Source organism: Mesocricetus auratus, unplaced genomic scaffold, assembly GCF_017639785.1.
Source record: "Mesocricetus auratus isolate SY011 unplaced genomic scaffold, BCM_Maur_2.0 Super-Scaffold_100010, whole genome shotgun sequence".
In the NCBI taxonomy this organism is placed as follows: domain Eukaryota; kingdom Metazoa; phylum Chordata; class Mammalia; order Rodentia; family Cricetidae; genus Mesocricetus; species Mesocricetus auratus.
The window spans coordinates 57,147,431-57,159,788 of record NW_024429194.1 but is presented as its reverse complement, the minus strand read 5'-3'; the positions used below and the strand labels follow the sequence as shown (position 1 = coordinate 57,159,788).

At 39.6% G+C, this 12,358-nt stretch overlaps 1 protein-coding gene across 3 annotated transcripts in view; it reads right to left on the bottom strand.

Annotated features, from left to right (window-relative positions):
• Positions 1–11,525, bottom strand: part of Tmeff2 (transmembrane protein with EGF like and two follistatin like domains 2) — a 274,658-nt gene extending 263,133 nt beyond the window's left edge. Inside the window, exons 1-3 of one of the 3 annotated variants that reach the window (XM_013121121.3) lie at positions 10,909–11,525; positions 8,385–8,494; positions 1,138–1,267 (exon numbers count right to left, since the gene is read on the bottom strand). In XM_013121121.3, the coding sequence (XP_012976575.1) occupies positions 1,138–1,267; positions 8,385–8,494; positions 10,909–11,080 (412 nt within the window). In that variant the 5' untranslated portion in view covers positions 11,081–11,525. The remainder of the gene's footprint in view (positions 1–1,137; positions 1,268–8,384; positions 8,495–10,908) is intronic. The other 2 variants (XM_013121122.3, XM_005080916.4) reach the window with 2 other exon arrangements.
• Positions 11,526–12,358: the final 833 nt, after the last annotated feature.

Below are 12,358 nucleotides of genomic sequence, written 5' to 3'. Positions count from 1 at the left end.
AAACTAATAGAGGCTTCTCCTGAAACACCCTAAAATGAGACTAACCTGTTATCTCAGAGTGACTTTTATGTAAAAGACTCATTAACACTAGTTTTTGTAAGAAGCTTTCCTATTGCAGTATTATTATACTTAATATGCATATGGCATTCACATTCTTAGAAACTATGAGTTTCCAAACAGTTTCTGTAATTTTGTGTACCTATCATGATGTGCCCCTGTAAAGCATCTCTTTCCTAAGCTGGCTCTGCCTAAGTGCTTGTTTGTTTGTTTTTGTTGTTGCTTTATTCCTCTACCTGCAAATTGCTTGACTCTAATCACCATCACATGACAGATAGATAGATAGAGAGATAGATAGAGAGATAGATAAAAGAACAGAGAAGAAAAGGGAAAGGAAGCAGGAAAACAAAAGAAAAGTAATCAAAAAACTAAAACATGTAGCCCTGAAGAGCTAAGAAGCTCATGAATCTTCTTCCTTCCTTCCTTTTCTCCTTCCTTCCTTCTTCCCTTCCTTCCTCCCTCTCTCTTTCCTTTCTTCCTCCCCCTCCCTTCCTCTCTTCCTCCCTCCCTCCTTCCTTTCAGCATTCATAGAACAACATAACTAAAGAGCTCTGAAGAATTTGAGTTTAACAGTGTCAGACAGACAGATGTTAGTGTAAACTATTCACACTGCCAATACATTCTTCAGTATGATCTGTTAAATGGTAGCCAGTAAATTTTAAAGTTACAATATAACATTAGTGTCTTTCCAAAAAAATGCATGTTAACTTCAGAACTCAAACCTGCAAAGATGCACTCTAGAAGATGGTTTTTCAAAGGAATCTTCAATTGAACAAGCAAAACTTCATCTATAAATTTGATATGTGGGCACTTGAGTGAAGATTTCTAATTATATTTCATTCAACTGTCTGCACTTCAGTAAACAACATATGTATTTAAAGATACCAGTTGCCATACAATACATTCTCTCTTTTTATCAGATATATTTAAAGTAAAAATTAAAGTAAGAAAGGCTTTACTTAACAAATAATAAATGGAATCCCTAGTCAATGTATAGAAAGATTGGTTATCAGAGCTAACAGGAAACAAGAAGCCATTGGACTCACAATCCATTTGGATTTCAGGGACACTTGTGCATACCTGTGGCACAGGATCCTTCTGAGACCACAAGTATCTCACTCTGCTGCTTGCAGGCAGCCTGCCTCAGGTAGCACTCATTCTGGTAGCTCTCTCCATTGGAGCCGCACACAGGCACATAGTCACTGTTGCACTGAGAAACAAAGATAAAAAAACACTGTGATCATTATTGGATTCTGCATTTCTCAGACACCTTAAACACAACCAACCATTTCCAAAACAAAATTTCAGTGGTCCCCATTGTACCCTACAAGTTTTTGCTTTGCAAGTACATCACTGGAACACACACAAATGGATGTCACATTGGTCAATTTGTCTTTTGATTTAGACAGAGGCACCACAAAGTATCCAAATTGATTAGGTGATTCCAAGAAAGTGGCTGAGCCATCAGCACACAAAATATGTAACAACAAGCATACTCATATTATTTAATTTTTTCTGATGGGTATCCTTGTACTCAGTCATGTCAGGCCAATAAAATCAAGGCTGACATCTACTTGTTTTGGGAGCAGAAGTATTTGTCTGGAGTTTCAAAACTGAAATAACAAATCAAATATCCAGTTATTTCTTGCTTATTATTTTCCTATTGACTTTTAATCTTGACACATATAATGGGGGAGTTGGGGGAGGGCACGGGAGGAGGGGAGGGAAAGGGAGAGGGACCTGGAACTGACTTGTGAACCAACCATGTTTCTAATCTACATTTAAACTTAAAAATAAAAAATTAATAATAAAAATAAATACATTCCAACGTAAAAATAGAAATATTCAGATAAGAATGATCTGCTGCTTCCTTTTTATCTTAATCTTCATAAAGACAAGAATACACAAACAGGACTATGGAATATAGAGGGAAAACTTTCACGAGTAGTCAACTGTATATCAAATTTGTTGAATATTTCAAATGAACACTATTCGTGTATGTTTCAGGAAAAGAAATGTTCATTTTTAAAATAACCTCATTATCAAAAACTACATATCTCTACAATGGAAATTAGACAACCTACTGGGTACAGCCATCATATTATAATCACATTCCAAGACATTAGAGATACTTGGCTGTGTCCTATACCTGCTAATTACACCAGGATGTGATTATCTGATGATTACTTCTACTGATGCACTTCATTGTTTAATTGTAACAAATGAAATGATCAAGATGATTATCTATCAAGGCTTGCTTATGCCAGAAGCACAGTAAGGAAAACCATGCTGCAACACTGATGTGCGCTGTCACATTTTATATAAGAAATGTGAATTAAACTCAGGTCCTCATGCTTGCACAGTAAGCACTTAAGTTTCTTAGCATTTCCAAATTCCCTACCTACCCAGAGAAACTACCTATGATATAAATCAGTGCTTTCTGAGTGAAAGCCACATATCTTGTCTTTTATATATCACTGAATAACTTAAATTCTAAATTTTGCTAATTGACATATTTCCAACGAGTCAATCCAAATTTTATGGCATTCAGATCATGATGGTTACAATTGCTAATAGCATGATTTACTACATATTTTAGATATCTTCTTTATCTTTACTTCTTCCACTGGATACCTTATATTCATTGACTGATTCCATTCCACAGTGATACTGTTTGTTCATAGGCTGAGGATATTTATATAGCTATATATGAAATTGATTTGATTATGATTTTGGGTAATCTATTGCTACTTTTTAATTGAATAAGCAGTCATTTTCTGATAGATGAAACGGTGGACTGGACGTCTTCATGAGACACACACACACACATACACACACACAGTTTATGTATTTCCAGTGTTACTCAAGGCAAAAGCAACAGCAAAACAACAGTGAAATTTCTGAGGAGAAGTATTAAACAGTAAAAGAAAAGATGATACTGGTGCTAATTTCATATTCATGGTCCTAAGACAAATGGATGGTCAAGTACTGGGTGCATGTGCAGGGTTCAGAACCTGGGACAGCAGAATTCAGGGGGAGTTTGGGCATTCTCTAAAGCTACAGTGCTGTCTGAGGACTTGGAGGAGAGGAGGAAAGACATGCTAACAATATGGACAATAGACTGACTTACTTTTTCCTTAAACACATAAGAGCTAAATTGACGTGGGTGGCTAGTTTATCAGCTTCTTATCCTTGGGTCTGGCATTCTTGCCCTTGCTCATGTTTTGGTAACTAAGGAATATTTTGTGTGCAGATTATTTGGGTTCACATTTCCCTCTAATTCTGACATATTTCCTCTTCTATCTTCTCATGTGCTTCAGAAGGTAAGTCAAATAGCAGGCCACTGGACTGAGTGAAGGGTGGGAAGACTTTATTTTCTTTGTCAAGTGCTATGACGCAATGCTGATATGCATCTTAAAATAGAGAATAAACTGATAAAGTGCTCATATGTCACTTCTGTGGGACGCAGCAAGCCAAATGTGAACAGTGCTTAACACAGAGCTGCCAAGTTCTATGCAGAAGCCAAAAGGGGGATTTGTATAGAGCCGAGAAGAGCTTAACTGTAGATTATCACCACGATGCTTTTGGCCCTTGGTACCATGACTTGTACTCATTAAAATGAAAAACACAAAAGAAAATGGATGCTCTCCATCACCAAAGCTTGAGGGTGGATGTCTAGTCCTACATTCTCTTCTCTTTCTCACCATCATGTAGGGATCAGATATGCTACTCCATAGCTAAATATTTGTAAGTTCATAGCTTAGTTTCTTGGTCTGAAGCAGTGAGTGGGGACATGTGGAGAACTAACAAATTTATGCTTTAAGAACATAGGATTCATTGTAAATATCGCCTTTTAAATGGAAATTATTTGCCATTCATGAGACATATTTTATTATCAGAGCCATCACCTATGAGTCACAGTGAAGTACAATGTTTTTAGAACTAGAAAAAAAAAGAAATACACTTCAACCCCCCTCTACATGAGTACAGGCTGACCACTGCACTGAAATCCTGGAAAATGGTTGTTAAGGATAGTCATCTTATTTGTCAAGATCTGAATATGGGAAAATTAGACATGTACTAGCTTCCTAAAGGCTACATGGTTATTTGGTTAAGAAAAAAGAAAACCAAACCCAGATTATGGTTAAATCTATAAATATATGTGTTGCACAAACTTCTAAGAAGAATAAGTGATTCTTGTTTTTTCTTAGGTCTTAAAAAATCCTTGTTTTTTTCTAAATATGTGTTTTCAATGAAACAACTTTGTCCCCATATTTTCACATTGCTTAAGACAGCCATACACTACATTAATGGATCCAGCAACTTGACTCTCTGAGATATAAGGAATTCATCTTTGATACCAAGGAATAAAAAGATGATAAAATTTTTCATCTGATTTAATGCTTGTTTGGTTAATACAAATTTTAAAGCTGAGATTTCAGCATCTAGAAGCTATATGTGACTTAAGTTTTATCTATTGCCAGCACCTTCCACAGAGTTTGGCATGGAGAAGGTTCTCAACAGATGTTAAGTGAATTCTGTTATATTCCCAGTTGTCAAATGCTAAGGAAGAATAGCTTAAGATAATATAGTACTTTTTTGAAAGAGAAAATGTTTAAAAATCTATATGCATTGCTGTTTGGCCATTCCACAAGCAACTTTTATTTCTCTGAGACTACCTCTCGCTATGTGTATAATGTTGTATTTCTTAATATGGGTAGACCTTTGACTGTGGTGGATACGACTGTTATTCTCTATGTCAGGTCATTAAAGAACATTGGTTTCACATGGGTCCTCCTTTCTCTCTTGAAACTTAGTCACCATGCTATGCCAAAGCCCAAGGTAGCCCATGCAAAGAGACAGAAGTGGAGAAGAGCCAAGCTCTGCAGGTGGCGGTCAGGCATGAATCAGAGCCCTGAACTGAGCATGCCTTGAGTTACTGCTCCTTAGCCAATGACAACAGAGTGGAGATAAGCTGGTCCTAATAACTTCATCAAAACTGCAGATCTATGAATAAGATGAACATTCACCGTTGGCCCTAATTTCTGCACAAAATTTTAAAATTCCAGTAAATTTGGTCAGTTTTAGATATAAAGCAAGACTTATTAATTACAAAATATTTAATACCCAAATTAGAAAATACTGGAGAAAGCATAAAGCTACTTGATACTTTAAACTTATAAACTTGTCACTGATCACTCTGTGAACTAAGAACAATTGTGTCTTTCTCTCTGTCTCCCTTCCTACTTTTGGTGGTTCTTTCTTTCTTCCATTCACTCCTCTATTTACTGCTTCCCAGCCTTTTGTCCACAATTGATTTCCCAGACTGACCAGTGCATCTTCTGGTATTATTGCAGGAAGGTAAGATGAATGAAATTGCATGACATTTTTAAATTTTATTTCATTATCTAAGAATTATGTTTAGAGGTTTAATACCCTTTATCCAAACTGTTCAGGAGGATAGCATTTGAGATTTTGGCATTTGAGAGTTGTCCGGATAGCCATTGCCCTTTGAGCATCCATATAAAAAACACTAAATCTAAAATGCTTAAAAAATTCAAAACATTTTAAATATCATGATATATTTCAGAGTATTTCAGAATTTGGATTTCTGGGTTATACATGTTCGACTTACATTGCATTGGTTATTAATTAATGTCTATAATAAACTTGCATTGCTGTTGTATTATTGGCATTTTCATTTACATGCATAATAATACTGAAAAATTAGAATTGGAGTGTATCAGTTAACCAACTGATATATTTAAAGTACCCCAATTTGAACTGTGTTTCATACTCTATGATAATGACTTAAAGGTAAATTATTTATGTTAATGGAAACAAATTTCCTAATCTTATGAACAAATGTATGTCAGTGGTAGAGCACTTGCCTAACACCTTTGAGGTCCTGACTTAAATAGCCAGAACTGTAGAAGAAAGAAGGAAGCAAAGAAAAAAGGAATGTTGGAGGAAAGAGAAATTAAAGAATGAGCCAGCTAAACCAAAATTTTCTGAGTTATTTGTAAGAATTCAGTGAGTTTTAAAGGGTAGAAATTAGTGTATCTTAAAGTACCTAAGGGAAATCAGAACCATATATGTTCATTTTACTGCTTAAGTAATAATACATATTGGAAGACATTATAAGTTAGCACAATATGCACATTTCTGTTTGAAATTTGTCTCACATCCAGAAAGACTAATGGCAAATCCCATTTCAAATAGAACAATTCATGCTTATATCTGAAAATGCACAGGAAACAGAAGTTTAGGGTACTACACAGAAAAGATCTTCAGGTCTCTTCCACTGTGCCAGAGAAAAGTGAGAAAACATAAAATAAAAACAAACCCACAAAACAACAGCAAAACCCTAAAGACTGGGAGGAAACCAAAGAACTTAAAGCTTAACATAGTTCATCATTTTCATGTGTTTGCACAATTTTCCTTATCACTATGATTGAAACAGTCAACATTTCTGATACATACATAAAATATAAATTTACTACTAGAGAGATGTTCTATTTTCTCTTGAAAGACTGACTAATGTAAAACACACATTGATATCAATACAATCCAGTAGGGAATTAGGAAATACAAAATTACAGTTTATATTTTCATTTATTATTCCCACCCAACTCCACAGTTACTTAAATTGATGCTCAGTGGCTGACCAGTGTTTGAAAAGCACAGATATCTGGACTGACAAAAATTCCCTGAGACAGCTAAAACTCAAACACAGTTCCTTTAATATGAAAATGATGCATTTCCATATCCTGCCTTCACCCAATTACAATTCTACCAATTCCTTTCATTTCTTCTAGGTGGAATGTTAGAAACACAAGTTCATATTTGAGGAACGTTTTTCCTGAATCAGTGAATACTATTTATGAACTTATTTGCTGTATTCATCCTAAGTTACAAAAGTAAGAGAAATTCACAGGAATCACACAATTTTTTTAAAAAAATCTGTACAATTCTATGGGTGTTTAGTTATTTCTCCAGCTTGGTTCTTCCCACTTCATTTATCAATACTAAAAATTATTGGGAGTTCTCATGCTCCTCACCCTAATGTAGTTCATGGGAAGAACATGATTCATTGCTCACTGTGGTATAGACTTTGAAAGTTGATGCCACATACATGTAATCTACATAGACACATTTCTATGGCAATATCTTCCGATATTTTACCAGTTGGCTCACTATGTTTCTCAAAGAGGAGGAAATAATTTCCAGAGAGCATTTACCTTACCTAAAAGTAAATCAAGCCATATTAAAATGCGAATTACCTTATCTGCCTCACTAAGATGTTGAATTAAATCCCCAACATTTAATAATAAATCAATTTTCAATATTGTATATTAAATAAGATATTTGAATATGACTGGGCTTTTTATTTGTTCTGTAATTTTTATATTTTCTGATAATTTTGGAAGCATTCTTGATTATGTGTGTAGTTCTATTTATATGCATAATCCCTGGCTTAGTATATGTTAGATGTCGGTGTGTGTTTTTAAAAGTAACTCTGTAGCAATCAAGCGTGACTATGATATTATTGTAACATCTGAGTCATTTGAGGCAATATATGATTATATTAATATTTTGAGAAGAAACAAAGGTCAATAATTGCATGGTAGGAAATGTGACAGTTGTTGTAATAGTAACAAAGGTAGTATTATTTTAAATTGACCTTGAAAACTAGCTTTGATGATACCTCCTTTGTGAAACTATGTTTATCTCTCCAAGGTTGAAAACTTCTATGACACATGGTGAGTGAACCTTTATTCTGCTTAGGAATCCACTTGAGGTTCTACATGCTGTTTGGATTCTTAGGAGACTCTGTGGTCATTTAATGTGCTATTCTAAAAATTGTTCCATATAGTAACAAGGTTCATGATTTCCAAATGGCAGAGTAGTTTTGAAGTGACCTTAATAGAACTGTATCATATTGACAGAATAATGAAACCAAAGCCTGCTAAAACAAAGAACAACAACAATAATAATAATGAATGACAACTCTGCCATACCTTTTACCCATTGACTACTTTGACAATTATCACCAGTCAACTGACCTATAAAATGCATGTACTCCACATCTAAAAAGTAAAAGCTGAAGCTGTGTAGCTTCGGTGGCATTTTTAACTATGGCATGCACAGGTCTCTAAAAGGCATGTCTTCTTGACATCAGCTTGCTCTATGTCAGCACTTTCCTTTGATGCCAGTCTCCCTTTGAGTCTGTATAGTTATAAATTGCCAAGTGATGGGTTGTAAAAGGAACTCTCTACCTTGCAGTCTCTATAATGAATTGAAGTTGCAAATATTAGATATCTTACCTTGAACTGACAGACGCAAGTCACAGTGTCTCCAATCCTTAAACATTCCCCGTCAAATTTACAGGTGTTGGTGTCACACAGGAAGAGATCATTTTCTCTGTCATCATAACCTCAAGTTTAAAGAGAATGCTCCAGTCATTTAAAAATATTATGGATTTTTAAAGAGAACCATATTTTGTGGCATTACCAGAATTTTCCTAAAATTTCATTTCAACAGTCACAGATCCTCCTCCACAAGGTTGCTTTCTACCAATAATGTCCAAATCTAGTGAAGGGATCACTGCTATTTTACACTTTTTTTACAGCAGTTTCCTTCTCTTTCAATATCATCCTTTGAGTATGCCTTATTAATTTCAGCTTTGATTAATACAGTGAATGGAAGTTTGATAATTGCTTCGCAGCTTTCTCATCTTTCCCCCTCATTAAATAGGCTAAATCAATGACCCGAACTAAAAAATTTTTGGAAGAGATCTGGTGATGGTGTGTGGATGCTATTTTGTATTTCCCTATCTTTTAATTGCTCTTTTCTGTTAGGTCTGAAATGACTGTTATTTGCAATTTTTGCAGACAAAGAGGAAGCAAAACCTCAATAATAAAGATAAACAGACTCGGAGTTTTCTGGGAAGGTCTCTCTGATCCAAAGGAACATTACCCACCTGCAAGTTAACAGGGGTGGGAAAGGTCTGTTAAGTTCCCAACAACCTTTTTGGCATGCAGTTCATCCTTTCCAGTTAGTGCACACACCTTTGAGATATATGACTCACAATTCATTTCTTCATCACACTGTCACGTTTAAGATGGCTATTTCCTATACTAATATCAGTTAAGAATGAAGCAAACCAGTCATGTTGGACTACATTAGCTATAATCAAATTTAAGGATGTTTTGTCCCTATGTGAAAATTATTCTTGTAAAAAAGATAGCATACAGGAATGCAGGAGCCAAGAATGAGTTAGAGACATGTTGAGTTTCATAAAAAAGCCAAATTTAGAAATTACCCAAAGCAGAGCAAAGTTAGTCTTACTGACCCAAATATAATAGGACTGTAAATTTCAACTTGTCTTGACAAAGGCTAAACTGGAGTGGCTCATATTAATTGCCTCACGGGATTTATATTAGTCATTCTGCAGAGTGTACATGCCTCCACCTTTACATTACACTTAATAATCACCCTCTCTCATCAGTTACAGACACTTCCTTTCACTTCCACTTTTACAAAGACCACCTCATTCAAAGACAGACTTAATTGTACCATGATTTTATTTACATAAAATGAAACGCTATAAACATATCTGCTAAAATGAGACTAAACCAGACCATGAGGACAATGCCCAGGTATGTTTATGAAGTATCAAATGCCAAAGAAATCACACCATAATTTTTCGGGTATATATACTAGAGGCTCTCATCCTGAAGCATAAAACCAGTCAAGAAGAGTGCAATAACTTCAATCTTTGGGCCCCTTCAATTAGTGGCTTCAGTAGACTGCACCCCCCAAGCTTTAGTTTTCTGACATGGACTGAATGAGCAAGAAGACTTTCACTTCAGGAAACCCAGTGCAGAAGTGAAGGGGTTGGAACCCCCTATAATAGGGTCACTGTGTTTTAGGAGGTGAGTCTTCCAGGCTTGGGGCATGCCCATTCTGGCTTTGGGGAATCTGTGGTCGCTTCTTTCTCAACTTCTGTGCTCTACATAGGAGCTGGGGAAGTCTGGGTGGGTATCCTTTGGCTACAAAATCAACCTCTTTGGAAATCAGTGGTGTTTGCGGCCAAAGAGAGAAAAGAGGGAGGGTGTGAGGAGAGAGGGAGTGAAGGCTAGAGGGCAAGCAAGAGGGAGCAGGCTAGAGGAGGAAAGAGAAAGAGGGAGAGAGGGGACAGAGGAAGCAGGGAGAGGCAGAGGGTAGGGGAGAGGATAGAACAGAGAGAGAGAGAGAGAGAGAGAGAGAGAGAGAGAGAGAGAGAGAGAGAGAGAGAGAGAGAGAGAGAGAGAGAGACAGTCCTTGGAAACTTGCCTCCTTTAGATATACTATGACCCCGTGCTCAGTAGGAAAGCCCTGCATACAGAAGCATGTTCACATGCTCAGCAGGGATTACCGGTTCCCCTGCAGTCATTATTTGATTTATTGCTTTCTCGATTATTCTTTCTCATAAAGTTATTTCTCGCACAGTCAAGCTAGACTTTTTGTTGTTTTTGGTTTTGTAAGACGGGAAATAGCCTGTGTTCAATGTTACCCTAGGTTCGAGAACCCAGAAAACTACCCCCTCGTATTTCTCTAAAGCCCCTCACATTCAATTTGAGGAAGACACCCAAGGTTCCCCTACACCTGCACTTTGTTCCTATCCCAGCAAGCCCAGCCCTGGCTAAAGCAGTTCCCAATGTTTCTCAGGATGGAGATGGGAAGTGCTGGGTTTCAGGCAGTGGAAGGTGAGGGACTGGGCGGACGCATGAGGGTGGGCAGGCAGGGCTGTATAGGTCCCGCACTTCTGAGGGGCGAAAGGGTGAAGGGCTGGGGGTCTGGACTTACCGGAGCAGTTCCAACCGGTGGGCGTTTGGCAGTCACTTAAGGAGGTAGGGAAAGCAGCGAGTTTCACCGGACGGGCTATGATAAGCAGCGTCACCGGCAGCAGTAGCAACCAGCAGAAACCCTCGCAAAGTGTCCAGCTGCTGCACTGCCGCGGGGACTCCCACAGCACCATGACTACTTCGCGCAACTCTGCAGCAACCAAAGGCTTCTGAAGAACACGGGATCGCAGGGGCCACGCAGCGGGCTACTCAGCATCCCGCGGAGCACGGCAACAGAGGAGGAGGTGGCGGCAGGGACAGCCGGCAGTGAGGCTGAGGCCAAAGGAGCGCATGATCTCAGGAGTTTCAGCAACATCCAGTGACCCTGCTCAGCCAGGGGAGCAAGAGGATAGTCCGCTGAGAAGCTTCGCCCCAGAAGCGGGGAGCTGCTGCCATAAGGAACGGGGCTGGGGTAAAGCAGGAGACAGAAACCAGGGGGGCAGAGAGGAGGCAGCCAGCGGGCAGAAGAGAGGCGCGCGACTAGATTGGGTGGAGGGACAGTCACAGCGCCCCGCAGCCCAGCCGCCGCCTCTCGCGCTCTGCCGCCCGCATCCCTCTGGCGTTTGGGAAGCAGCAGGTCCTTAGCCCGCCCGGGGTCACGTGGGAAGCGGCAGTCGGACTCTGATTGGCGGAGCGAGATGCAGGTCCCGGGAGGGAGGGGTCGGCGAGGAGGTGCAAGGAGGAGGCGGCCACCGATGCCACAGATGGGCTAGCTCTCTAGGCTCTTCCCCGAGTCGGTCTAGAAGGGGATAGCTCCTGGGAGAAGCTCAGGCTGCAGGGCGGCTACTCCCACGCTCTTTCAGCTCTTTCATCCCACTTGCCTCGCTGTTCTGCACCAGGACGCCCCCTACCGTGCGTGGGGTCCGGGCTTGCACCTCTCCTGTGCGTGACCCGGGGTGCTGGCACCCGCTGCGGCTGGGTGGCCTTGTCTTCCAGCTGGAGATGGTGGGGGCGGAGGAGGTGGAGAATCCGCAGCCATTGGGCAGCCAGAGGGAAGCGGGCAGGGAACAGAGGGCGTCCCACTGGCGCTCCTGGGCCGGGAAAGGGATCCAGGCTGGGCATTTCGTGGTAGCTTAAGAAGCACAAGGATGTTTCTCTAGGCGGTGCGAGTGAGAGGTGGCTGTGTGAGAGCCGAGAAAGCTCTGGAAGGCTTAAACCAGCAACAACGACTCCCCGACTCCCCGAGGAGCTGCAAAACCGACGGTGTTCTCCAGGCGGGTGCAGTCAGTCAGTCTCCCTGGCTCTCCCCGGTCTCCTAGTCCCTCCTTTCCCCTTCCAGGCTTTCTGCAGCTCATACCCGCTAGGGCAGCTGAGGTTTGATTCCCTCTCCCCAGCACGCCCTGGTAACAGTCTGCAACCTACTTGTGTGGCTGTCTACGAGGAGCAACAAAATGTGCTTGGAAGGTCAATTT